The sequence below is a fragment of the Pezoporus wallicus genome, unplaced genomic scaffold (assembly GCF_028554395.1).
Source record: "Pezoporus wallicus isolate ANWC-B61680 ecotype Strahan unplaced genomic scaffold, APGP_CSIRO_Pwel_v1 contig_787, whole genome shotgun sequence".
NCBI lineage: Eukaryota > Metazoa > Chordata > Aves > Psittaciformes > Psittacidae > Pezoporus > Pezoporus wallicus.
The window spans coordinates 444,907-472,049 of NW_026641881.1; the positions used below are offsets into that span (position 1 = coordinate 444,907).

At 43.3% G+C, this 27,143-nt stretch overlaps 1 protein-coding gene across 1 annotated transcript; it reads right to left on the bottom strand.

The window, feature by feature from the left end:
• Positions 1–11,523: 11,523 nt before the first annotated feature.
• On the bottom strand, positions 11,524–22,700 carry CYSLTR2 (cysteinyl leukotriene receptor 2). The gene is made up of 2 exons (XM_057425664.1): positions 22,367–22,700; positions 11,524–13,699 (listed from the first exon to the last, which is right to left on the bottom strand). Exon 2 carries the CDS (start codon positions 13,671–13,673, stop codon positions 12,741–12,743), a length of 933 nt encoding a protein of 310 aa, XP_057281647.1. The 5' UTR covers positions 13,674–13,699; positions 22,367–22,700; the 3' UTR covers positions 11,524–12,740.
• Between the last annotated feature and the right edge of the window lie 4,443 nt (positions 22,701–27,143).

The window sequence follows — 27,143 nt, forward strand, 5'->3', positions numbered from 1 at the left end:
CAGTATCTATCTCTCTCAAGCTGGGGAGTACTTACTGACCAGCTCTTGGTCCGTATTTCTACTTAAGAAGATGAAGAAGAGATGTAGGTAGACAGGACAAATAACAAACTAGCAGTCATTCATCCTTCTCTAAAGAAAAGTCACAGCAAGTAGTGCTGGAGGAAGGAGCTGGAAGCTGGAAGGAGCTTTATAGTGTGGGTCTGCCAGAATCAGACCTGAAACTCACCCCTTTTTACCTTCTTATTGACAATCCTATCACAATAAGTGGGCACACAACAGAGAATATAAAAAAAATTCTATGGGAAACAGAAATCAGGGGAAAATTTAGTAGTGCAAAACATAAGACTGCATACACGTCTTAGAGCAGAGATTCAGAGCAGCCCTGTGGAGAAGGACCTGCAGGTGCTGGTCAGTGAGAAAATGAACATGAGCCAGCAGTGTGCGCTGGCAGCCCAGAAAGCCAACCGTATCCTGGGCTCCATCAAAAGGAGCGTGACCTGCAGGTCGAAGGAGGTGATCCTGCCCCTCTACTCTGCTCTCGTGAGACCTCACCTGGAGTATTGTGTGCAGTTCTGGTGTCCTCAACATAAAAAGGACATGAAACTGTTGGAACAAGTCCAGAGGAGGGCCACGAGGATGATCAGGGGACTGGAGCACCTCCCGTATGAAGACAGGCTGAGAAAGTTGGGGCTGTTCAGCCTGGAGAAGAGAAGGCTGCGTGGAGACCTCATAGCAGCCTTCCAGTATCTGAAGGGGGCCTATAGGGATGCTGGAGAGGGACTCTTCATTAGAGACTGTAGTGACAAGACAAGGGGTAATAGGTTAAAACTCAAACAGGGGAAGTTCAGATTAGGTATAAGGAAGAAGTTCTGTATTGTGAGGGTGGTGAGGCACTGGAATGGGTTGCCCAGGGAGGTTGTGAATGCTCCACCCCTGGCGGTGTTGAACAGAGCCTTGGGTGAGATGGTTTAGTGTGAGGTGCCCCTGCCCATGTCAGGGGGGTTGGCACTAGATGATCTTGAGGTCCTTTCCAACCCTAACTATTCCAACCCTAACTATTCTATGATTCTATGAGTCTATCTCCACATTGCTAGGTAAAAGAGAGCCAGACCAAGCCCAGAAGCTGATTATCTGCTTCTCTGTAAGGCTTGTATTTCACTCTTAACACCATTTTGGAGGGCTCCAGGCAGTTCTTTCCAGGGTGCAAGCTGGTCTAGAGCCTCATCAGCATAAGCACTGCCATAAAGGCTCACAATAAAGCACAGATGCATGACCCTCCTCTTGTGGAAAAAACAAAAGAGGGGGTGGATAGAAGGATGTGAGTCAGCCACAGGGCAAATATGAGCCCTGGGAACACTATGTAATCATGAAAAAATCCAGTCGTTTGGAGATGTGTCAGTCCAGTAATTTATCCTTCATCCCAGTAAAGGCAGGAAAATGTGCCATTGTTGATTTTTATTTCACTTGAGCTGAAACAGCGTGTACTATCGTGAACACGCGTGTTCAGGAAGATGCACTCAGCAGCCGATGAATGCAGGGAAGAATGACCAGGTTGATGAGGAGACACTGTTCAAAGAGTATGTGACATGTGACCTAGCAAAAACTGAACCAAAAATGTTTCCCTTCAATAATATATCTGGCAGATAATCTCCAGACGGAGAAAAACAACTGTGCAAAGCACAGAGGAGTCAATGCATGAACAAAGCACTCACAGCTACATGTAGAGTGGAACTGGATAATTGTTTCTTGCCATCAAAGCACCGTAACTTGTAAAAGGAGTATCAAACAAATGTTTTCCTATAGTAGTCAAACTGCTTTCCAGGTGCCTCTGATCAGTACATGGGCATATGATTCTAGCAACAAAAAAATTTCCCAGATCTCTTCAAGTGCTGTGTCCCTGTGGTATTCGTGAGAGAGAACTGAGAGATTTCAGATGCCCAAGTGTAAACATCTAGAAAATAGAAAAAAGAATAGAGCTAATCACCCTGAGCTGCCACTAAATTCAGTTGTGGCAAATCATGCACACCCTGTGCTAGGGTGGAATAAGCCAGTGCTGGGAAATGCCCATCTCCTTCTGCTAATTATGTGAAGAATAAAGAGGGACATGCCCAGATTTCTTCATCTAACATGCATGAGTCTGAAGCTCAGTGAATCCCTTGGCTGGGTTCTCCAATCATCAGAGCAAAAAGCTGTATTGCCTCTTATGGCAATCTGCGCTGATTTAGACAAGGGCTCTGCAAAGGAAGTATCACTAAAGCCACTCATCCGTAATCTCCACCTGCTCTGTGAGTCATCCTGCAAGAAGGAGGCTCAAGACTTCTCTTGACTGACACTAGCACTGACCTAATATCTGTCCCTTTGTACAGTGTTTGCACAGAAAACCTGCGCCAGCCAACAGTGCCAGGGAGGCTCGGCCAGTGGAGCAGCAGTGTTTGGCAGACAGCAGACCTGTGTGAGGGTGGAGGAAGGAGGAATTGACCTTCACAAGGACAGAGCAAAATCCACCCGCAAGGAGAGAGCCAATGTGGAGCAGTTCTTACAGCTGGAAATGTCGAAGAAATGGAGCTGGTTTCTTGTATCACAAATCTGTGGGAAATTATCCCTGCCTTATTATGTGCTATATTTTAGAGGAAGAAACAACACCACGTTTAATGTGCTGGAGGGTTTTCTGCAAATTATACTGGAACTTTCTTCACAGCTCTCCTGTTTGGAACACATGTCACCAGCCAAGGTTAATTGAGGTGACTCTCCTGCACTGGAGTTTTATACCTGACCATGTAGTCACAAGAGCACATCCTCCCTACGTGACCTCTTTATATTTATCTGAACCTTTCACTTATAATTTCTATCCTTGTGTAGTTTACAAGGTGGAAATCCCTCTTCTTTTGGGTAGAGTCTTGCTGATTGCTTCACGGTCTTGGTTCAAACTTTAGACTTGGCCTCCACACCCATCCCATGCAGGTTAATTGTACATCACAGTACAGTACAAAATGTTGAGTTCTGAATAATCTGATTAGTTTTAATTAATCTTGATTGGTCCAGGAATCATCTGGCCCTACCAAGACACAACTCCAAGTTTGACCTTCCTATAGTTAATGATGTTCATACTCACTTCTTCCCATGCTCAGATTTACTTTTTCGCCTGTCTCCTCCCATAGAAATTAAGATAATTTTTAACATCCTTTGGTTGTTTCTTACTAAATACCTTGCTTGGGTTTTGAAAATAGAGTATCAGTGCAGTTTGCATCTTATTTTATATTTTTCCACAGTTGCTAGAGGCAGCTAGGCAATCCCACAGTGTTTGAGCAAAAGTCCCCAGGGCAGCAGAACAATCTGACTGTGTTCTGTTACCACCTCCGCTTATGGCACAGCTTTTCTGGAACAATAAAATTTGATTGCTTCTCATACATTTGTGTATGGGAAGAAGATATAATACTGTCTTCTACTGAAGGAAGATTATATTGGCCTTCAAATCAATTTCAATTTCTCATGAGTCTTCACTATAATTTTATTTCATCTTTATTTTTGGGTATTACATTTTCATCGCTTCATTCCACTTTAAAAATTGGAATTCTCCTGATGCCTTCCACAATGATAAATTAGTTGTAATTGGGAACATTGCCTCTGATGGGAGAGAGTGGTTTCAGGATAAAAGTCCTAAATATTTTACTTTACTTTCTTCTGGTGCTGAAGGGCTTGAATTTTTACTAGGTCTCTTTCTTTTCCCCATATAAATGGAAGTACTCAGGAACCGAGGCAGTGTACAGCACTGTCCAGTGGAGCTTGCGCAGAATGTCTCAAATCTGATGTCCAGCCTTGCTGCTTCTTGGTTACACATGCTGGTAGTGCGTGCACTGAACACAAGACATTCACATTTTGGGAAGATACATGGCCACATTTGGGTATGATGCTTCATGATGGCATTCTGCTTTCCTCTGGAGGTGTGAGCCACCCAATCTGATTGACAGTAGATTTGACATTTTTTTTCTTAGAAGGTCTCTTAGAAGGATCTATGAGTCCCACTGGTCTGTACACTACAGGGCAAGAAACATCATTTCACTATACCAGCATCAGGCCAAAAGTCTGGCCTTGAATTCACAGCTGTCGGTAGAGATTTCTGAAATCTTTTCCTCATGGTTTGATATGTGAGAAAAATAGACAGCTTGTCAAAGTCTTAAAAAGACAGCATGTCAAAGGTTTTACCTACCACCTCAGGCCAAAGTGGGAGTCCCAATGAAACTGAAAGTAGAAATTGTCTTGTAATAAGGATGCTAAGCAAAATTTAGCAAGATGTAGGACAAAAAGATTTGGGGTCCCTTTTTGTATCAGGTTTTATCTGAGCAGATATGAACTTTAGTGTAACACTTAGGGACTAAAGTTACACTTTCTTATACTTCAGATCTACATTACAATTTCATGGTAGAGCAGGGATGGCTGGCTAGTCCCATTGTGCTCTTTTTTAAAATCCGTTACTGGGATATTAATGGAACAGGATTATATGAGACATTAGTTTTGAGAAGTTTGGCACTGATAACCAAATAAGTATTCATTGACTTTGCAAATTAAGATGTATGTTAATATATATATGCATATAAACATATAAAAATTAATGAATAAATGAATGTGAGAGTGTGTGTGCACCTTCATATATATACACACACATATATGCACATGTTTTTTCTTAATGCACTACATGACTGAAAATACTTAACCCTCTTACTTATGGTTGAGATATTTTAATTTTCTGCTGCTACCCTTAATTACTGGATGCTAAATATAAAATCCAAGCCTATTAAATATGTACTGAAAAATTAGGAACCAGGATGGGGACTCTGAAGGCAAGTATATTATATCATCATGTGATAACCTGATAATGGTGATATTAAGCCAGAAATTAAACACCTTGAAACATGAAGTAAGCCCAGCTGTGAGGCACAGCCTGAGCAACTGGGGCATTCCCCTCTGTGATTTCTGAGGCTCCTTTCTGGTATACTACTTCAAACTACATGAATCTCTGAAATGGAGGTGTTGCCAAAACTTTCTGGTAGAGGTTTTGTAAGTTCCTTTTTACTTGTTTTCTGAGAAAGTCTTTGGCATTGTTCCCCTGACTGCTGGTTTCTTTTTATCCTGTGACCCTGGTTCCCTATGAAACACACAGCTACACACACCTTAAAGTCAGTATTAGTCACGCTTCACTTAAAATTTTCCCTCTGGCTCCCCACCCATTAGGCTGCCAAGGTAAGAAAGTTAAAACATGCCTGTTTGGGTAGGGAGGGGGGACAGGGGAGCTCAGCAGATGTCAGGGTACCCTTAGCCTCCCAAGCTTCCCACTGGGTGAGAGAATGACTGCTATCCTTGCACCTTCTCTCCTGACCAGGTACAAACACTCTGTCAGCATGTCTTGGACTGTCTCCAAAGCCATGTCTTCCCATTGGCCCTGTCCTTAGAACAGGTATAAACTGTAGGGGTGGATCAGCAAGGTGTACTGGCCCAGGAGGGGGCACGGAAGAAGGGGTATTTTGGTTTGGGAACTCCCTTTCATAGGTGAGTTTTTCTGCCTCAGTCTTACTAGTTTGTCTGAATGAGTAGCTGTGTGTACAGCCTTACTGTAGAAGATGACTCAAGAGGACACAATTACCTAAGGGATTTTATGAAGAGATCCTGCGGTATTTAAAGGTACTTACTGCTGACTTATTTAGGAGAAAAAGTCTCACTTGAGGAGTGGTGTTTGGAAAGGCTTCTTTAGATCCTGTCTTTGCCTCAGGACATTGGTGGCCCTGATAGCGTAGTTGATTATGGGTTATGAATAGTGCCCACCCAGGGGCATTTGTAATGCTTCCTTAGCTTAAAGCCATGGGAAAGCTCTGTGGTGGGTGGTAGCTTTGAGGTCTGCTTTTTGCTCATGACCTTGCAGAAGGCAAAGATAATTTGGGAGCAGACAACAATAACACTTTAAGGCTCCTATCAGTGTAAAGTGTGTCTCTGGAATTAGTGTCTAAACGAAGTCTGGCATTTTATCCCCTTCCATGGCACAACCCAAAGGACACATTCTTTTCCTCATTGCCAAGCTATCCATGTCATGTCCTTGTGTGCTGCTGAGCTTTGCTGATTTTGAGTCTGCTCTGCAGGATCTCTCCAGAAAGGCAGGACATGCAAGCTTTAGACTGGATGTAGGAAAAAGCACCACAGCTTGTGTCAGTAGGCCTTTGGTTCATCTTACTCCTTGCAAGCATGTAGATAGATTCTTCCTGGGAGAGTAGAGGTTGCTATTTGAGCTGCAGTGGTCCTGAAAGTGAATGGTAAAATGAGAGACTCTGCAGAAGGGTCTGCAGGTGGACGCTGGCTTCTTTGTCTTTGAGCATTGGCTTGGATGTCCCATTCTTCTGAGAATGGGTCAACATGTTCTCAAACCCTCTCCAACTGGACCATCTGCTCACCCACTCTTACACTTCCAAGGCAAGTTTCACCTGTTCAGCCCAGCTAGCTCACATGCAAATAACTGCCTAAATGCAATCAGAAATTTGAAGGGAAAGGAACTGGGAAGAGGCCAGTCTCAAATTGTACCTGGTGCTAACAACTCAGTGAAGGCGGCATGGCCAGAGACATAACTTGGGTGCTCTCTTTTTGTCACGCATCTTGGTGACCTGCTGAAGCATGTCCTTCTGTCTTGCTTTCATCTGTAACAGTTTTTTTTCTCCTTCCTAGTAACTGGTGCAGTGCTGCGTTTTGGCTTTAGTCTGATAACAATGCTGATAACACACCGATGTTTTAGTTGTTGCTATGTAATGCTTACCCTGAGCAAGCCAAGAGGAAGCAGAGACAGGACACCTGACCCAAAGTAGCCAAAGGGGTATTCCATACCACAGCACGTCATGTGCAGTATATAAACTGAGAGGAGTTACTCAGAAGAAAGATCACTGCTCAGGTTGGCTGGGTATTGGTCAATGGCTGGTGAAAAAATGTATTGTGCATCACTTGGGCTTACGGGGTTGTTTTCTTTCCCTTTTTAGTTTTATATTCTCTCCCACTGTTATTTTCCACATCATTATTATCAGTATCAGTAGTAGTAGTTTTATATTATACTTCAGAGATTGGACTGTTCTTATCCGAACCTGTGAGGTTTATATTCTTTTGATTCTCCTCCCCATCCTGCCCAGAGAGGGGAGAAAAGTGGCGGGTGTGTGAATGGCTGCATGGTGCTGAGTTAAACCACGACACCTTCCCACCTGGTCTCTGCAACTACTTTTCCTTTCTGTGGCAACCAAAACACAAAGCTATAGGAAGGGCTGATGCACAGGCTGGGTTTGTGCTGGCATGGAGTCAGTTGTAGTAGGAGTATGCCCAGGAAATAGGAAGGTCCTTGAACATGGATGGACAGTGTGCTCCTACCCAGGTCCGCAGACTGCCCAAGTGACTGTATGCCTGAGAGGCTGCTGTAGAAGCACTGAGCTGTTCCCTCCACACACCACCACAGCAGGATCTAGGTGTGCCTGATAGCAGCTTTATAAAGGGAATTCCTCATGCTCCAATGTCTTCAACGGTTAGGTCAATGAGATTCAAAATTAAGAAAAGAAAAAAAAAGTGAATCTGAGGGCGCTGGTTTTAGAGCATATTCACATTCCTGACCTGGGCTTAATATTTTCTCTTTTAGTGATGAGGGACCACCAGAAGAGACTGCTTGTATCTGCAGTAATGAAGGCCTTCAAAGATGTATGATGGCTCTTAAACTGGATTATCTTTCTCATTCTTTCTGGATTGTTTGTCCTCATAGCCAACCAAGAAAAAAAGATTAAATTGCAGCATGCAAGCAATATTTCAGCAATGAGCAAAGCACCCTTAAACATCCTGAAACTCTGGTGAGAGACTGGCTGCAAGGAGAAACCAAGCACAGGGATTTCTCTGCTGTGGAGTGGTTTTTGGTCTGGGCCTCAGAAGGGGCCTTCAGCTCCCCTGCCAGAGGCTCCCTTGCATCCAAAATTAAAAGCTGGCAATAATGTAAGGGAAAACTACACGGAGAACAGAAACCCTCTTCAGGGATTTCTTTCCCAAAAAAATTGTGTGTTACAAAACACAGTTCCACTCTGAATGAATCATCCCGTTGCATCTACCATGGCTGCTCAGAATCATCCATCAGTTAACATGCCCAGCATCTCATAACATCTGGAAATGCAGACAGCAAACATGGTGAGCAAACCTGCCAGCTGCTACTCGGAGCATTTAAGACCAACGTGAGGCAATGAGAGTGGTGGAACAAGGTCCAGAGCTTTATTTCTCAGGTTCAGAAATAAAGGCTAAAATTTTGCTCCTGTGAGCAGGAATGTGACTTGAGAGACCAGGTTTCAGCCTCCAGGTTAGGCAGCTTTACCCTTTCAGCTGTACAACCAAAATGAGGAGAAGCAGTGGTGGAAATCTGGCCAGTTTTTCTGAAAGGTGAAAAGGGAATTTGGGGCAAAGGATGCTATTTAATTTCTTTGGCTTCCTTAAGCTGTTGAGTGGTGGAGAAACAGATGTAACTACATAACATCAGCTAGGTGCAATTAATTATATTGCTGGTCTTTGCAGATGTTCAGAAAGATTCCTGTATATACACAGCATAACAATGTCAGAGGCACAGGACTGCATAGCCACATGGGGGGCATTATATTACATGGCAGGTCACAGTTGGCACTCACCAGAAAGCTGAAAGGCCTGGAAAAACACTGGACTCTCTCAGGGAATCTGCATTTACACTTAATTCACATTGTCTTTTAAGTAGGCTGTCATTTGGCTCAGATATGTAGGAAATCAAAACATTAGCCCAGGGATGGTGTCACTATTGAAACAGCACCTGACAACTCCTGAGTGCAACTACTTGGTTATTTCAGAAGCATCTTATTTCTCCTATCAGCTGGAGGGGCAGCAGGTAATTTCTATCATGCCCATCCCAAATGACCAAGAGAAACATCAACAGCCCTTAAACAGGGGAAAAAATCCAGTGCCTTCTCTGCTGCCAGCACAACATGCTGTTGTAGCACAGAGGAACGTGCACCTCAGAAGGAGATGCTGAGGAGAAAAATGGGCACCCCTTTCTTTAGACACTCTTAGGAACTAAAGCAAAATATAAGCTATGGTAACAGGATGCATTTGACGAAGGCAGAGGATATATCATGAAAATGAATGGGATAATGCATTGCTTAAAATAAAAAATGTAGTATCACGGAATGTAATAATGGTTTGGGTTGGAGAGGACCTTAAGGATCATCTAGTTTCAACCACCTGCCATGGTAGGGACACCTTCCACTAGAACAGGTTGTTTAAAGCCGTGTCCAGCCTGGTCTTGAACACTGCCAGGGATGGGGCAGCCACAGCTTCTCTGGGCAACCTGTGCCAGTGCTTCACCACCCTAATAATAAAAAATTTCTTCCTCATATATAATCTAACTCTCCCCTCTTTCAGTTTAAACCCATTACACCTTGCCCTATCACTACTTACTCTTACAAAAAGTCCCTTTCCAGATTTCTTGTAGCCCCTTTAGGCACTGGAAGCTGCCATGAGGCTCCCTTGAGCGTTTTATTCTCCGGGCTAAACAAACCCAGCTCTCTCAGCCTATCTCCATAGAAGAGGTGCTACAGCCCTTTGAGCATCTTCGTGGCCTTCCTTTGGACTCTCTCCAACATGTCCATGTCCTTCTTACACTGGGGACCCCAGAGGTGGATGCAATACTGCAGGTGGGAACTCACTGGAGTGTGGTTCAGGCTGCAGTAAGATTGCTCCAGAAAATCTCTCTATGTCTCTGGTGTAGCTTTGGACTGAAAAATTATCTTTTTCTAGAAATACCAGGGCTTCCCTGAATGACAAGCAAACATACATATGAAGGGGTAACTTTTGCTGTCACTTAGGGGTACCAGTCACTTAATGACTTAATTTCCTGTTCTAATGTCTCCTTCAAGCTCATTGAAGGAAAATATCAAAATATTATTTAAGGGAGGTGGTCCCTCAAGGGAACTAGAGGCATTGCCAGTAATTTAACTGTCAGGAGCTTTATTCTTCAGAATAAATATGGTGTCTTTTTCTTTACTACATTTTTTACTATGGTACTTCCACAGAAAAGTACCCTGGTCTTCAGCTCCATGAGTAGAGACATGCAAGAATACCAAAGGGAGAAATGGTAGTAAATGGGAACACAGCATTTATGCAAGCGTTGTTAAAGCTGCTTGTAAGGATCCCTAATGAAGATTGTCTTGAATCCTTTTGCAAGTAAATAATAATAATAGTAATAAAGATCTTATACTTTGCACCCAGATTTTAACTGATGTTCCCCACTATTTTGCTGGTGAAGTGAAGAAGGCAGCAGGATGCTCTCACACCTCCAGAGGCATTTCTCTCTTGTGAAATGATGGTCCACTTACAAAATGCAATACCTGTTTCTTGCTCTTTCTTCCCCTGCACTCTGAGTAGCTGTTCAATCAATAAAAACCATATCTTCAGCCAGTAGTAAATCGAGTTTATTAAAACAAGGGTTTGACAGTTAATTCAATTGCTAACAAAGTTAGAGTGTGGTCAATACAAAAAAAAAGTGGCCTCATAAGTGAGATACATATATCCTCTAGATGCAAAATTACCTAATATGGTGCATTGGATGGGTACAAACAAAAACACATCAGTGAGAATATACTGTGGCTAATTTTTTTCCATTCTCTTGTAGTATTTAAGGTGTGCACTCTCTCATCAGAGGCTCCAAGTCACCCTGCACGGGTCTACTCCTGACATGAAAACTACAGAAAAAGAGTTTGCCCCCTTCCTTCTAATTATTTGCCCACTATCTCTCTGCACAGGCTACCATTTGGGTTCTATTCCCATTGTAAACCAGTGGTAATATTTGATTTTCCTTCAATAGCATGGGACCAAGCATATTCCCTTCTCCTTCAACAGCATGGGACCAAGCACTGCAGGAGCTCACATGGCATCATTTGGTCAACTTGCAGGTATTCCACTTAGTTACTGAAATATGGATTTGGAACATGAACTTTAGTGAAGACTTATGATAAAACTCTGTGCTTACATCAAAGCCAGCATAAAGCGATTGAAATAGATTGACTTTGCAATTGAACATAACCCTTACATAGCCAAGAAAAATGTGACTTTCCCAGTGATTTGCCAAGTACTTTTTCACCTGGCCAGCAATGATTTGTTTTCTGCATATTTCATACACAGCTGAAAATAGCTAGCTGCAGTTATTTTTGTTTGGGAGCAATAATGTTCAGTTTGTAGATTGTTTTCTCCAAGGCAGTTCAGAGCACTGTGAAAGTATCTTCACTGAGAGAAGCCTTCCTTTGTGTGGATTCCACGTGGAGGGAAAGCATTCAGCTTTCTTTTTTAGTTTACTTATGGGACAGGCTGCTTTCCTGGAAAATATTACAAAACATTGTCTATTTTTTTTTTACAGAATGAGGTGATCAAATGTAAAATTTAACCGCAGTCAAGCTGAGTCTGGAGCATGTTTTCACTTAATTGCAAGTGGTCTGATTTTTAGGACATGCATTTTAGAAAATATTTGGAGACTGAAAAAATGGAAGCAGCCAAATTACACATACGTGTAGCTCTGCATTGCTTTATAAACAGCCCTTGTCCTCCTTCTCCTCTGCTGCCCCTCTTCCCTCCTGTTCCTGTTTTAGTGTTTTCCCCTTGCATTCAGTGTCAGGGAGTTCAAAATAACTGAAAGTTAATCCTATGAAAAAAGGGACCAGTTTCCTCCTTGGAGCAGGTAGGAGGTGAGGGATTAGGGATGCCTTTGGCAGCAGTTTGCTCTCAGACTGACTTACCTGTGTGGAGGAAACCACTGCTGAGCTCCCTAGCTACTCAGGAGTATTATTTGGACCAAAATAATTTTAAAGTTTATCTTTGGGCCCCTGCATGGGAACTGAGCTCCCTAACCTTGCTTTCAGCAAAGCACTGGCAACACTGCACATCAAAGCAAGTGCTGCAACAACCTCAAAGGAATTGATGCACACACGAAGAGCTACAGCCTGGTGCTCCGGGCACCCACATCCTGCCCTCACTGCCAGCAGTCATCTTACTCATGCTGACACCATTTGCTTGAGATCTTTATCTCACCTGACAACCACTGAAATGTTAAGCAGAATACCTTGGTGGCCCCCTCAGAGTGGAAAATTCAGAAATGTTAATGCCTTCTAAGGAGCATGAGCCACTGCCGGGTCCTCTTTGGTTCTTTGCCTGCTTTGTAAGTCAGCCTCAGCAGAAAGTATCACTGTTGCTTTATGTTCCTGCTACCTGCAAAACTTTGACCAGTATTTTCAAAGGGAACTGATAGGGCCCTGTGAATCTGATGGGTATCACAGTGTCTGAACCACGCACCTCTGCACACATAGGGAAATGGAGCACAGAGAGGTTCAGACACAGACACAGAGGTGAGCAGTTTCTCTTCAAGTCACCAGTTGAGTATTGTGAAATGAGATAAATGGACTCAGGCAGCAAGTTACATCCTTTTCAGTCCCTTTTCATGAGGACAATGGGCACTAGAGATGTATCTGTGTTGCTGCATAGGAGAGGACCAGGGATAACACTGAGGTACCTGACCTGTGATCATCCTACCTTGCTTTTAGCCCCCACAAGCTATTGCCAAGACACTTTTTCTCCAGAGATGCCTGGCATCTGTGCCAGCCTCTGGCAATGAATAGTACGGACCCAGTCTAGATGTCCCGTCAGGACTATATATACATCATTCTGCAACTCTGGACCAGCTACCTGCGGTACAGACTTCTGATTCTTGCTTTGAAATTTTCAGCAGCAAAGTAATAGAGGATGGGATCAAGGCAGCTGTTCATGGCAGCGAGGCAGAGAGTGACCACCAGTGCTTTGTGCACAGGCAGGTTGGCCTGGCTGCAGCTGCTGTACATCAGGTGGACAGTTCGCAGTATGTGATACGGCAGAAAGCAGAGGAGGAAAAGGATGAGAGTGATGATGATGGTTGACAGTGCCTTCTTGTGACAGACTGCCTTCTTGCGCTGTGGACTCCTGGACTTGAGCAGCGCTTTGATTGCAAAGATGTAGCAGACAATAATGATGCAAAAGGGCAGAATGAAGCCCACAACGAGGACAAAGCTGTTCATCATGAGGAGCCTGTGTGTGCTGGAGGGGTGGAGGTCCAAGCACTTGGCTGGGTTTATGTACCCAGCAATTCCCTTGGTTAACAGAGGGCTGGAGACTGCCATCACAAAGACCCATATAATCACGCATATTATCCTGGCATAATTCATGTTGGTTACTTTGCCGTGTTTGAATGGGTAGACAATGGCTATGAAACGAACCACGCTGAGCACAGTGAGAAAATAAATGCTGCAGTACATGTTCACATACAAGGTGTACGTCATGATCCTGCAGACAATATCACCAAATATCCAGTGTGATCCCAACAGGAAATAAGTGGCCCGAAAGGGCAAAGTGCTCACAAACATGAGATCTGAAACAGCCAAGTTCTGCATGTAAATGTTTACTGAGGTCTTCCTCTGTGAAGGCTGGAAGAAAACGTAAATGGAGAGGCCATTTCCAACAGCACCAAAAAAGAAGATAAAAAGGTAAATGGTGGGATAAATAACTTGCTTGAAGCTATCAATCGTACACTTGAAGGAGCTGTTAGTGAAGTTGTCGACTAGCACCATCTTGGAAATATCCATAGTCAGGAGCCAGGCTGTCTGTCTTTCTGCCAGAGTAAAAAGAAGTGGCGTGAGTGCTGTATTACAGGCAGGGCAAAGAGTTCAGCTATTCAGGACTATTTTCTTGAGGGCAGAAATAGTACGATGTGGATGGCAGTGTAAAGTAAAGGTTTGTTACTGAGTAATTAGTTGTGATGTCCCAGCAAATACACATCTCAGAGTGTAAATCCCCAAGTCATCTCTGTACAGTTTCACCATTACAGCAGCTGGTTGTTGTCTCAGCCTATGAAAGTGCTCCCTTTTAAAGGTGAGTGCTAGTGTGTGTGTTTTAATGGCAATTCTCAGATGTTCTCTGGGCAAAACAAGCCAACTTGCTGTCAGCCATTTTGTAGCAGGCAGTTTTTGAGTCCCCAGTTACCTACCATGGAAACATCAAAATCAGAAAAGAAACTGCTGTCCACTGGTAAGTCTGCAGTTCAGATTAGGATGAAAAGCCAAAAGAACTGAATTTGCCTTTTGGAACTACTGAATTTTTTCTGGTATGTTGTTGGCAGTGTGTCACTGAACTTTCCCCAGCAATACCACAGGTATATTGATACATGTCAGAATGTATAAATTAAGGAAATTTTGACCTTAAACACTGTGTAAACACTGTGCTAGATAGGCATAGCTCCATTTTTAACTCCCAACTCCTTACACTGAATATCTTCTTTCCTGTCAGTTTCTGATGGATGCTTGTCTCTTTTTGTGGGGCCTTTTCTTCATTTACCACTTTGTCAACCTCTTTTGTGCTCAGCTGCTCTGCATCAGTCACCTACACGCACTGCAACTTCCAAGGCAGCCCGTGTTTGCAGCCCTAATGAAAATGGGCTGCGTTCACAGAGAGTGACATTTTTCCTCCTATGAGGCTATAATTCAATCCAATCAAAACCACCCATCACTAAAACACTCTAAATAATAGGGTTTTTTCCTCATTAGAGTCTATTTCCTTGACGAGCTCCTGATTTCTTCTCCCAGCTGACTTACAGCTAGTAGTATTTTGAAAAGGAAAGTTCAGTATTGTTGCTTGTTTAATAGTGGGAGTAATTCCCTCTGTGCATCTGCCAACATATTCTAGAGACAAAGCATGGGAAATTTTAGCCTAAAAAACAGAACTACATGGCCTCCTAGATGCATTAGTTTGCCCCATTGAGAGTGATAATGAGTTGATGGTGCACAGCTGTGTCATGTCTCTTATTCTGAACCTCACTGGCTTCACAATTTCAAATTAATCTATTTGCACAGGTGGAGAAGCCCTAGGTGGAAAAGTGGGTTCTAGATTTGGGTGCCCTGGAATCCCAGTTACCCAGTGCAGTATTCCCAGTGTGCTTAAACACTGGGAGGTAATTCGCAAACTCAAGCCATGGTGTGGGAGCCTGAGCTATGTTTAGGGCAATGAAGCTGGTGAAGGACCTGGAATACAAGTCTGATAAGGAATAGCTGAGGTAACTGCCGGTGTTTGGTCTGAAGAAGAGCAGGCTCAGGGAGGACTTTATCTCTCTCTACAACTGCCTGAAAGGAGGTTGTAGTGAGATGGTGGTTGGTCTCTTCTCCCAGGTAACAAGTGACAGGCAATGGCCTCAAACTGCACTGGGGGAGGTTTAAACTGGAGATTAGGAATAATTTCTTCACTGAGAGGGTGCTCAGGCATTGGAACAGGCTGCCCAGGGCAGTGATGGAGTCACTCTCCCTGGAAGTGTTCGAAAACTGTGTCGAGGAGAGCCTTAATGACACAGTTTGGTGGTGGACTTGTGTTTTGGGAATTCTAAAAGCAAGGATGCTTGAGCCATAGAGAAACAGCTAAAAGGGCTCTACCCGCAGGCAGTCCTGGGGTAATGGTTGGACTTGATGATCTTAAAGGTCTTTTCCAACCTAGGTGATTCTATGATTTTGTGTTAAGAGCAGCTCACAGTATCTTCAGGGCAGCATCTCAGAGACAATCTGGATCCCTTCATACATCAACCAGATGTGCCCTATCGGTCGCATTTTACCCAGCCCCACTGCAAAAGGGAGCATGGGAAGTGCAACCCTTAGGCTGGGCTCTCAAGCACCTACCCCCCACATCATGGGACGGGAGCCTGGTGGCTTGGGGAAGAGGACATTCACTTACACCAGTGTCATGCCCATCCCTGAAGTGCTTGAAATTATCCCTCCAGAAAATACAATACATATTGAGCTTAGGAGCGCTGAAGACTTGAAGGGGGCAAACTGCATATTGGGGCTCAGCAATGCCCCAGACCCACTAAACACATGCTCTTAAAGGAAATCTCCTTTTTTGAGACACTCTTTCCTCATGGAGGGGAGAAACAACATATACTTCCTAAGAACAAGTCTTTTTCAGTCAGAGGGGTTTTGAATGGGTTTGGTTTTCTGTAACAAGTGGCTGTCTGACATACACATTTTCTGTACAGGATGAAGGGTCAGCTTTTCTCCTGACTGAATCTGATCTCCTGATTTTGCAGGGAGACACTGCAGCCCGAGGTACCGCAAAGGGAAGAGCCCTTTTAGCTGTTTCTCTATGGCTCAAGCATCCTTGCTTTTAGAAATCCCAAAACACAAGAAAATATCAGTGAAGATATCTGCAACCTGTTGAAGCATTCCTGTTGTGTGTTAAACCTGTGAGTTACAGCAGTCAAATGAGGATGAAGAACTTGGAGCATGGACAAATTCAAAGCCCTGTTGAGCACTACAAGTGATGCCTTGTGGCCTGCAGCTATCTGCTGAAGGACAAGATTAGGGCAACAAAAACTCAGTTGATGAAAAGCCCTTGTACAAGCACAGAGGCTGAGGCACTTTTCTCAGGCTCTTCATAAGGGGTTATGCAGCTAACAACTACCATTAAAACTGTTTTCTTCTTCCAGCTAAAGACCTTTAGGAAATCAGATGCACATGTGTAATTGAGAATCTTCCAACCTGGAAAGAAAGCCGGTTCTTGGCCTCCTCTCAAGTTATCCAAACAGAACTTTCAAGCCATTATAGGATGTCTAAGAGCAAAAGGCTGGAAAGCAGTCATCTGAAAGCTGTTCACCACTATGATGCCTGCCCTCACTCAAGAGTCAAGAGCAATACATGCAGTAATCATGCATAGATGCTCGTATTACAGATCAATGTAGAAAGGAAGGTGCAGTGAAAGATACAAGCAGCAACAGAGGAGAAAGGGAGAATTTTATGCCTCCTTGAAGCCAAGAGTTGTTTACTAGCCAGCTAAGGCTAGGAGATGGCTATTAGATAAACAGAAAGAATTGGTATCTAAGAACATGCAATAAACTTTGTTTTCACCAGAGCATCCAGATGGTCTCCCGGGTTAGGAATGAACAGGGTGGGGTTGGGGTGAAAGAGTGGACCTACAGAGTCCCCCAAAAGAAGAGAAATTGGTGGTAAGATCTAACAACCCCCTGAGGAAAAAAAAGGGAAAGATAGGGACAGTCTGAAATGGGAATCCCTCTTAAGCAGTACTGCAAGGTTTATCCGATGCATACCCTCTAGCATGAGATTTTTCTGTGTATGAGTTTCCCTGATGGAAGCTATCAAGCAGGAGCACCTGACACACGTCTCAAGGCTCTGACAATCACCTGTCAGGAGACAGAGTGCCTTTCAGCTGAGCAAGAAAAGGGAGGCTTTTCTGAAGTAAATGCTGTGTAAGTAGATTAGGTGTAGAGTTTGGTGGGGTTTTGTCTTCACCTCTGTTAAGTGTTTTAGAAATATTCATGATTTTATTAGTATGGATTTTATTAACAAATATTTGCCTCTTATTATAAATTGCATATATATGGTAAATTATATATATTTATTATGAAGAAATATTTTGCCTTTTATCTTAGCCTGGCTTGAGTGTGATTTAAGGTAAGGGGATAACAGAAAAACATTCTTTGCCTAAGGTGAATCCAATACCATTAGCAAACAGATGGGTGTACAAGCCAGGTAGGGAACTGATGGGAGCAAAATTAAGAAGAGATATGTTTAATTGGAGGAGATACTAAATAAATAAAAAAATTCCCCCAAAACATCGTATTTTAAGCTCAGGATGCAGGTAGCAGTCTAGCAGCAGAGTAAGGGCTACCCTATAAATTGCCTAGAGTGTGATGTGTATGGCTGCCTTCCCGGGGCAGGTTTTGTGCATGCACGTGTGAGACAAGCAGCTGGCGACATGGAGGTACAAGGATGGTTCTCTTGAGGCAAGAGTGGCTTGGCAGGCGCAGGGCAAGAGCAGGTCAGCCTGAGGAGCAGACCTCATGAGATGCCTGTGCAGATTGCTTGCGGGTGCAGGAGAGGAGCTGGTGTTGGCTGTGGTTATTGTGGTCAATAGGGATCAAAGTGGGACCTTAGGGGCTCAGCTACAATGCAAGAGAGAAGCTCAGGTCAGACACAGTGTTTCAGTGCATGCATGAGGCAGTAGAGAGGAGAAATTTAGGTATGTAAGGAACTGAGGGATCTTTGAGGATAAAGGGCAGTGATACAGTAATGAGAGACTGCACTGTACTAGGAGTGATCCAGGCTGCTGGTGCTGCAGACTGAAAGGTTTGCAAAGGAGTACTTAATGAGAAGAAGGGGTTCTGATGAGCATAAGAGGGAACTGATGAGAGCTGAGAGAGCAGTGAAGTCACATCCAGTGCACCTCTGACAAGGTCAGAAAGGAAATAAAACCTAACTGCAATAACTAGGGAAGGCAAATCCAACTGCCCCAAATCCAGTTGGCTGGCACCTGCTATCTTGAGCAACTGATCAAAAGCAAATCCTACATGTAATTCTGTACCAATGCTCAAAGCCAATAATAGGACTGGGGAGCTGGCAGGCTTGGTATGAAACAGCAACCCTCGTGCAAGAGGAACCTCAGGGACCTGCAGGAGAAAGGATAATCACTGGGAGCCTGTGTTGCCATGCTACCAGTGTTATGGTAATGATAGTGTAGGATGCACAGGTGGAGGAGCGGCACTGTGCATAAAGGACTATATAATTTGCAACAGCATAACAATATTATGGCTAAAGAGAAACAGTACAGAGTTCTTGTAGGCAAACATCCCACAGACTAATCATAAAAATATAGAACAAGGAATGAACTAACAAATTTCTCATCATGAGGATGACAGTCATCAGAAAATGTTAATTGAGAGTAGGAAGCTGAAAGCAGGTAGCAGTAGCAGAAGATTTTGGGTGCCTTTATAAAGATGTGATGCTTCAGCAAAATAAGATATAATAGCCATATGCAACAAAGCCTGATTGCTAGAATAATGAGTCCTGCAGCCAAATCCGCAACACAAGATGGTATTCGGTATTTCATCTTTAGTGCTGCACATGTTCAGCAGGTTTTGGTGGAGGGAGTCCTGTACTGGCAATCACAGTAAAGCTGTGTTTGGCAGCACTGTGGGACAGAGAAGCAGTACCAGAGGGAAGAAGCCCACAGAATTAGGGAGGTCTTTAGAAAAATAAGCAGAAAATTCAACAAAGCCTGTGTTGGAAGCCTACATTCCTAAGGAAATAGACGTTTTAATAAATATTGAGACTTATGTCTATCAGTAGAGTAGTTAGCAAGACTATTGTAAGGAGAAGACCACCAGTTAGAAAGCAGAAGGCTTATCCAACAGAGGAGAATAAGAAAGCCTGTATCATGGCAGATCAAATATGGAGGAAAAAACTAAAAGCATCTAATAAAAAAAGTGAAGAACACCTGGTAAAGGATGTTCAGGGTGACAGTTTTGTAAACCCGTTGAAATATGAAATACTGTTAAGGAACTGGCAGGGTTGCTTGGTGGCAAAATATCTTTTAGGGACATGAAGGGCATAGTCGAGAAACTCAGTGAATTCGCTCTTCCCTGCCAAAGTTGTTGGGGTATTTTCATGCCTGATGCAGCAAAACGGTCAGAGGAGCCAGGTCCACTCAGTGGATGTGTGCAGGAAGTATTAAGCCACCCAGATAAGTGGGAGAACAGCAAGTAATAAGTACCAGATGGCTTTCATATGGGTATCCTGAAGGATCTCAACAATGAGGCTGTCAGCCAAGGCATGTAACCCACCATTACAATCAGGCACAGTGCCATGGAACTGGCATGTCACCAGTGTAGCTCTCACATCTACAAGAAGGGCTTGAGAGGGCAGCTCAAAGGCCACAAGTAGGTCTTCTCAGTGCTGGGAGCTATCGACTGCCGAGACTGATTTACACCTTTGGTATGTTGTGGGGGTCTGTAATGAAGAATGAAGGCACTGAGCTCATTGAAATACTAGTCTGATGAGAAAGAGTTAGCATGTCTTCTGAAAAGGGAGATTCTGCCCCATTCACCTGCTGAAATGCTGTGAGAATGATGGATGAAGAAGGTTCAGGGGTCGTTTTATATGCATATATGGATATGTATGCATTTATACGGTTGCATTTGTCAGCCTTTGACAAAGTTCTGCACCAAGGGTTTCTTAAGGAACTAAGCTGTCAGAAAGCTGGAAAGCATGTTTTTTTGTGCCCTGAAAGCTGGTTGAAGGGGAAGAAGCAAAGTGTGGGGCTTAATGAATCAGCAGTGGAGTCTCTAGAGCTTAGTACTTGGAGCAGATTTATTCAATATATTTATCAATAACCTGGAAAAGACAGTTATCCAGGTTGGCAGATACCACACTGAAAGCTTGGCAGATAAGCATTAGTGTATTATAATGTAAGGTGATGCATGGTTTGAAAAATAATCTGAACCATGTCTACATAATATGAGCTTGAAACTGGTTGTTACATTCAGGAAAGGGCATTTGGCATTGTCATCACTGACCACTTACTCAAGTAATTTCTTCATTGACTGCAGCAGCACATGCAAACAAAAATGTCAACAAAATGAGTGGCATCATCAAGAAGGTTATGGGGAACAAAGTAGAGTATCATCTTGTATAACATCTCCATATACCCCAATAATGACCAGCTCTGGTCTTTGTATCTAAATAAAGAGATTATGGAGTTAGAGAAGGTGCAGAGAGGGGCAAATGAAATGATCAAGGAGACAGAGCAAGGACTAAAAAGCTTGAGACTCTTTAGTACAGAAAGGAGGTGGCTGAAGATGGATGTGGTCAAGGTTTACAGAGTCATGAAGGGTGAGATACTGTGAATGCACTCTGTTATTCATAGGGCCCTGCAGTACTGGGAGGTGAGGTACTCAACAGAGTTGTTGAGAGCCTGCTTTCAAACAGAAAAGAGGGTGCTCCTCTGTACAGCACTGGGAACTTGTTGCCACAGCAGATGGCTCAGCAGGTTCAAAACAGGACTGGACAAATGCAAGGACAATAAATAGGAAACAGAAGACTGGGCAAGGATGTGCTCCCCAGTGCCCACAGACAGCATTCAAGAAGCTGGGTAAATGCAAGGGGAAAGCACTCCAGAAGACAATCAGGCAGGTGATCAGGCTCTCATGTTGTCTCTAACCAGCCTCTCCTATTGCCACCATTAGAGATTGAATACTAGGCTAGATGGACATCAGTATGAGCTGCCAGCAAATGTCTTACAGTCACAACTTGCTCCTAGCTCCTGGAAGTGTTAACAGCCATAGCTGACTTCACTGAGTTGATCCAAATTCCTGCTGGTGAGGTGAGACAAATGCCTGCAGTGATACTAATACAGATTCCACTCTCTATGTCCAAAACCTATTACTGGGAAAGTAGCATTAGTCAGCAGCCTCAGGCTACCCCCAGTTGTAGTGAAGGACAGTCAGTCAAGCCATTCAGCATCTCAGTGGACTAATGGAATCAATTTCTATGCCATGTTTGGACAGAAGGACACACTGCTTTTGAAGAGGTAAGGTGAAGGAGGGCTGCTGCTAACAGTGTAAATATGAAACCTCCACTGTCTCTGAAGGTTAAACTCTCAGTTTCCAAAGTGCTGATCTTGGACCTGCTGCTCTGAAGCACTGCATTCACTATAACATCGGGAACTATCAAAGAACACAGTGTTCTGCACATGCAAAGTTAAGTAGGGAAATCAGGCTGCTCATTCAAAATAGAGGTATTTGCTATGTTAAGTGATAAATATATAGATCCTCCTATATGCCAGGAAAAAGAGATGCTCTCCACATCTATCACAACTCTGTCTGAAGAGGACCCCAAACACCACAGTCTCATGTTCATTACCCAAATAGGCAGGCAATTACAATATCATTGCTGTATAGGGGATCACTTGCATTTGCCACTGCACTTCTGAGAAAAACAGAAGCTCTCATGGTTTTTTTAGAAGTTTCTATTGGCTTGCTTCTGGCATTTACTTTATGTTTCAGGGACAGCGTTACCAAGAGTAAATGTACCAGAATGTAATATTTAGAATTAACACTAAATTCATCAAAACATGGCATTTTATTAACCTTTCTACATGCACAATAACAGGAAAAGAAAAATAAAGAGTCTGACATTTAACACTTTTTATTTTAGAAGTTTGCCATAAACCAAATATGTGGTTTTCATCTAGTTAAAGAAAAGACTCACAATCAGATCCACAATTTGATTGTTAGCTTCCACCTGGCAAACATGCCTAGTAACATAAATACACTCTTCTGCCAAAAATATTTCTAAAGACCAGCTTTCTCATAGAGAACTTTAGTCAACAATCACAGCTCCTGGCAAATAAAACCTTATTGAAAGTAATAAGAAATACAAGTAGGTTGCATTTTAATCATTGCAACATTTTAATCTACATCAGAAAATGCAGACAAATCCTGTCCTACCTCAACTCATGAGCCTTCTGGTGTGTTCAGTATTGCCTTCTTCTGCTTGCTGTTGTTCACAACTTTCAGGGTTTTTTAACAAAAGGGAAAAACACAAAAAAACTTGATGCAAAACCCAAGTGCTGTTTATGCAGAAGCCACAGAAAAGTAATGAGCAGTAAGAAAGGGAAGTAAATCCTGATTGAAAGGTCTTCCATCTTCTTAAAAGAGAAATGTTCTCAGCTCAAGGAGCTGTGCTAGTAATCACGTGGCAATCTTTCATAATTTTCACCCAATGAAAGAGGCTCTGCAGCTACGTGGCATATTGGGAAGTTTCCTGGATTTCTGTATTTGGGCCCACACTTCTATATATATGCTTTCAGCAATCAGGGTTGCTCAAAATATTAGAGGATATCCCCATATAGCCTTCACATGTCTTGTTAGAGATGTAATTCTTGGAATTATGGAAAAGACATGTAGTGGGGTTATTTCCCAGGCTTTTCATGCAGAAATCGAGAAGAATGAAATTGAAAGTAGGCTGCTAGGAACTGGTGTGTAATCTCATTCAGCTCATAGTTCAAGGTTCAGTTTACAGAGCTGAGGGACTAATTTTCCTTGAATTTTGATAGGAACAGAATCCACAGGCCACAAGCAAGTGGCTGCAGTGAATGCCTTACTTCCCCTTAACATTTTACCATTTCACAGTGGAGCAGCATTGTCTGCACAGATGGGTGCTCGGAGCCCACTGCAGTTATGAAATAGGTATCTATACATACTAGAGATATAACAGCTTGGTTATTCCTCTTCTGTCCTGTCAGCCCATGCAGGTGGACCAGACATACTCAAGTACTCTCTGGCTGCTGTGTTGTATTTTGTATCAGCAGCAGGTTAGGAGTCCATGCATGACTCCTCACCATGGCTCAGTGGATGAGTAGTCCCCAAAAAAGCTTTCTTGCCCCCCACATTTATGTCTGTCTACACCCCAGGGTGCTTCAGGTAATGATTGTTATCTATCTTCCATAGCCACTTGGGCTTGATTCTCATTTATCACTCTCCACTCTGGTTCTACTTGTGTGTTTGAGAACAGAAATAGACCTCTCAGCATACTCCATGCAGGGTCACGTTGGCAATGTGCAATGGCTGCAAAGATCCATGTTACCAGAGCCCACAGATCCCTATGACCATGTAATAGGTATGTATAGCTTGCAAGCAGCTCTGCGGATGTTGTTTTCAGTGTGGGGCTACAAAAGGAAAACCAGCTTGGCTAGGAACTAGTCTAACACCTTCAGTCTCTGGGGTGAGCACAAAATCCGTAAGTGGTGCTTTTGAACATCTGCCAACATTTGCATTGACAGAGCAAAGTAAGCTTAAAAAGCTCCCTGATCCACATCTGAGATCTGCATCAAGGTGAATTTTCAAGGCGCAGCATGACAGGGAATTAGGACCCACCTGAGACCGCTGCTGGCTAACTTGGACTTTCCCAAATCTCGTGGCACCTAAGCCCCTGGATAGATGTCCTTTTCTAGCTGTGGTTGTGCTGGATGTTTTCATTACCATCCCAGCTGTTTCCCCATCTGCCAAGGTCTGCCGGCAGAGTGGCTCGTGTGTGCTTCCTAGTCCCATTCAGTCACTGAGAAACACAGACACTTGAAACAGGAAGCCATATGGACTGAAGCAAGGTGGAAATGACCCATAAACACCACAGTGGCAGATTTCAAGGGCAGAGCTGTTTGGGAGGGAGCTGTGACATGTGGCAGGAAGCAGTGTGGGGTGTGACAGCCAGAGGACAGCTATGGCCTTGGTGTTCACTCAGGAGATGCCCCAGTAACTTGGACTGCATCTTACCTGCAGCCAGCAGAGACTGCTTTAGGCATTGCAGTAGCAGTCTGATGACATCTCCATCACATGGCACTTGGTGATAATCATTCTAGGACTAATAGGCAGGCTGTTCTCATATACAGAAGGTGAGAGATTGAAATATGCAGAAAAGTTAGACACTGATCACATTTTATTTTCCTGAATGTGTTTTGAGAACATCTCTTTCACCATATAAGGTTATCTTTGTTGCCTGGATAGTTTCCCACACTGACCTTCTTAAATGCCCTGCTTTCTGGAGAGTACTGTTTCCTCCATTTTATAACATAATTCTGTATTTTGCTTTTTGCCTGGCTTTGAGTAAATGAGGTTGGCTGCCACCTCACCCTGCACCTGATGAGCTAGATCCTGAGTGACTGCTTGGGATATTTTAGAAACAGTCACTGAATGACTCAGCTTCCGAGGGGAGTTTATTACATATCTGACTAATAAAAAGCTCAATAATTCTGAAGAAATCTCAGAATATCATGAAGAATCAAAGACTTTCATCATAAGATGATGAGTGGATATCACCTATTCAACAGTTGAGAGCCTAGATTATTTCTGAATCTTAAGTCCCATAAAATGCGCAGATGATCAAGGACATAGCAGAGTGTAAACCACCCCTCTGGGCTGCAGTTACTCCCCATTCTGCCTTCGTTTCTGTTCCCTTTTGCATTTTTGGCTTCATGACAGCCCAGTTTCAAGACAGAAGAGCATGAGGGAATGACTCATCTTTGTTCTTCCTTCCTCACAAACCCACCTCCCCTCCAGTCCTTCACAGACATACTGCCCATAAAAAAGGGCCACATAGAAGCAAAAATTTAGACTCTCTTTCCCCTGTTCAGCATGTCCTATAGGCTAGTTCAAGTGTCCTCATGGGCTGAGCACTGCCTGGTGGGAGTGCCAGTCAAGAAGCCTGTCTACCACACAACCCGTATAGGCCACGTGGGGCATCTCAAACACACATCTTGCTATTACATGGTCTACAGGGCCAGTTGTCTCTGCACAGCAATATTGTGTCACCCTAAAGCAGGGTGAGCTGCTGTTTGAGGACACTTTCTTTTCTGGCGCATCCCTCCATAGCTGCAGTCTCACCGGGCAGGTTGTCATCGCTTCACACCTGAGCAGAGGGTCCTGAAAGCTGCCTGAAACCCACCTAAGTCTTGATGCACACGCACAGCCCAACAGACTCATTCTAGCTCATCAGCTCATGGCACATTGATGCATTTGCACATCAGCTCCGGTAGCTCAGCAGCGCCATGGCCACAGGGACTGTGCATGGCAGACATAGCAATACCCAGCACCAGGGAGCTGGAGTGAGACATCAGTATCCTAGACAACCCAGATGAAGGAGCCTGCATATTTTTCCAGGCACTCAGTCCATGTTTTGTTGTCTTCAGGCACTAACTTCCAGTGGCAGAGTTTCACTTTCTTCATGCCAAAAGATTTTTGGTAAAAATGGATCTATCAAACAAATAGAAGGGATTATCTCCATTGAAGATTTTAGTGCTGTATGTCTTCAACATGGCAGCTTAGCCTACTAACACATATCTATCTCCAGAGACCAAAATCGCCTACATTCATTTTCTGTGCAATCCAGGGAAAAAAAAAAACACAGCATCCAATGCTAGTACCTCATCTGTTGTCAGCCATAAGGCTGCATAGATGGGAAGATGAAAGTGACAGCTGCATGAAGAAGAAGGAAGAACCAGAGGCAATTTTAAGAGGGGCTGTTCAGAAACGAAAAGCACAGAAGGTTTTCAAGCTGTTTCTTTTGCATCATTAGTAATGACATCTTTTTTAATTGCCTGCGGTCCTTTCTTAATTGTTTGATGTTCCTCATTAGGATATGGTTGAGGGCAGAGGAACATTAATATATAGCTGGACAGAAAAAAGACATCTAATGTTTTATGTAAAATAAACTGCTCCTTTCTGAGTCCGAAGCACTAAACCTGAAAAAGTCTTTGCTAGCCCCTCCAAAGGCAGCTGGGGGCCTTGGGAAGAATTGATCATCTCCAAAAGCTGTGGAGCCAATGGCAGTTGGGAGCATTAGTGCTCTTCCAGGAGATGAATCAATCCAGTCCTTGACTCTGAAAAGACTGAACCGGAGCAGGACAAAACAGCAAACACTTTCTAAGGCCGTCATCTAAAGTCCACTGAAGCCATTGGAAAGAATAATACGTTTTGGGATTAAAACCTAAATAAGACAGTCTCAGGAAGTGTGACTAGAAAGAAAGAACTTTTTTTTTCACTTCAACTAGCTAAAAGCCTTTCAGATCTAAAATGTGCAAGGTTGTCAGCTTGCTAGGTATGTTCTGTCTTCTCTGAATTGTGTATCTATCTTTCAAAACCTCTCGCTCAAATTCTACAGCCATTTACTAACTACCATGATGCTGAAGTGACCTTCTGTTTGCATTATGCATTTTGAGTAATCACCATCTGCAATTGTGATCTTTATTATTTCTGGTTTGTGTGTTAGACATCACAGGGTTGCAAACTGATGGGATAATGAAAGTGCATAATTTTCAGGATTTGGCAATGAATCTAGTTATCTCTGCTTCAAGATTTGGTCTCCTAAAGACTTATAATTCGTATATGTTGGCACATGTATGCAATTCCACAGTTCCCCGTGCACACAGCTCTGTGTTTTGATCTGTGTTTACCTCATATTAAATGTTCTGCAAATCCTGTGTTATTTTGCTAAACTGTCCCTTCATACAAATACAGGAACCTGAAGTAAAACAAGCTTCTTTTCTTTTCTTTTTTCTGACCCTTTACAATATCCCTGACTACGATTCTATGACTCAACAGCCGGATAAAGCCCAGCAACAATGTACTAAAATCAGAATGACAAGGTGTAGGTGATTTACGTCCTATACCCGATGGCTAACCACTGCTGTAAGATACAACCTGCAAGACTTCCACGCAAACTCCAGCTACC

Excerpts from the sequence above, each read along its gene's own strand:
- CYSLTR2 (XM_057425664.1), bottom strand. The coding sequence starts at position 13,673 with ATGGATATTTCCAAGATGGTGCTAGTCGACAACTTCACTAACAGCTCC.